Source organism: Phalaenopsis equestris, unplaced genomic scaffold, assembly GCF_001263595.1.
Source record: "Phalaenopsis equestris unplaced genomic scaffold, ASM126359v1 Scaffold000174, whole genome shotgun sequence".
Lineage (NCBI taxonomy): Eukaryota > Viridiplantae > Streptophyta > Magnoliopsida > Asparagales > Orchidaceae > Phalaenopsis > Phalaenopsis equestris.
In genome coordinates, this window is record NW_018164616.1 from 2,179,626 (window position 1) to 2,181,116 (window position 1,491).

The 1,491-nt window shown below is 39.4% G+C and overlaps 1 protein-coding gene across 1 annotated transcript in view; it reads left to right on the forward strand.

Annotated features, from left to right (window-relative positions):
• LOC110022204 overlaps positions 1-1,226 on the forward strand; it is a gene marked incomplete at its 3' end in the record, with an annotated part of 30,158 nt that extends 28,932 nt beyond the window's left edge. The window contains 2 exon segments of the mRNA XM_020721032.1: positions 408-648; positions 726-1,226. Of these exon segments, the coding sequence (XP_020576691.1) occupies positions 408-648; positions 726-1,226 (742 nt within the window).
• Between the last annotated feature and the right edge of the window lie 265 nt (positions 1,227-1,491).

A 1,491-nucleotide genomic window follows, 5' to 3' on the forward strand; every position in this document is an offset into this window, starting at 1 on the left:
TCTCGACGATTTCTCGAATGTGGCAGAGCGTGACATGTTGCAGCCTTGGTCCGGCTCGGCTGGCATTGGACAGCCTTGCTCAATGAAAATCTAATTTCTTTATTTATTTTATCTGCTTTAATTCTAATCTCTTCTCAAGAAATAATGAAAAGTTGAACGTAGATTTGAGTTCTCTTAGTAAGGCTATTAGTTTTGTCGACGTCTTTCTAAATATATTAGCAGTATGTCTTCCCTTAAGTTTCTCACAAAAAATATGTTTATTGGTCCCCAAATATGTAATGTGACTATTTGAAATGCCATTTTGCCAGTTATTCCTCTGCCGTAGCACCTAAATAAAACTCGCATGCTTGTCTCTACCTCTTGAAAAATAATCATCTAATTTCCTATTCTGTTTGTTTCTTTCTTAGGTGGCAAGCCAAGAAACTTACGGAACTCTGGGTGCCATTGTGAAAAGTAGGACAGGAAGCAAACAGGTTGGTTTTCTTACGAACCGGCATGTTGCAGTTGATTTGGATTACCCTAACCAGAAGATGTTTCACCCCTTACCACCTAATCTTGGGCCTGGGGTCTACCTTGGTGCTGTGGAAAGAGCTACTTCATTCATCACAGATGATTTATGGTTTGGGATCTATGCTGGAACCAACCCAGGTAACATTCTCCCAATTTAATTTTTGGATGATGATCTGATATCTAAACATACTCGTTATTTTCTGATGCACTTACAGAAACCTTCGTTCGTGCTGATGGGGCGTTCATTCCGTTTGCTGATGACTTTGACATGTCAAATGTGACCACATTGGTTAAGGGAGTGGGTGAGATCGGGGATGTTAAGGTTGTGGACTTGCAGTCTCCAATCAACAGTCTTATTGGAAGGCAAGTGGTGAAGGTTGGAAGGAGCTCTGGTTTGACTAATGGAACAGTCATGGCCTATGCCCTCGAGTACAACGATGAGAAAGGAATATGTTTTTTCACTGATTTTCTCGTCGTTGGTGAAAACCACGAAACTTTTGATCTCGAAGGAGACAGCGGCAGCCTCATTATTTTGACAGCGCAGGACAGTGAGAAACCTCAACCGGTAGGAATAATATGGGGGGGAACGGCAAACCGTGGGAGACTGAAGCTTAGGTGTGGTCATGGACCGGAGAATTGGACTAGTGGAGTTGATCTTGGCAGGCTTCTTAATTTCTTAGAACTTGATCTAATCACAACAAATGAAAGTCTGCAAGGTTTATGCTTTTCTTTCCCACAAACTATTTCATTAAATATCTAAGGTAGATTTGCATACATACCACTCATTTTTTATTTATTTACTTATCTAACATCTTTAGCTTCAATTTTTTACATATATGCCACCTAAGCGCTATACATGAAAAGGTGTATTTCACTTTTTATGAGTTAAAAATGTGGTTTTTATTGATGTGATATGAAAGCTCTGGGTGGCACAAATGGAGAAAGTAAAGTTTAGGTATTAGATATGTAAATAGATAAAAT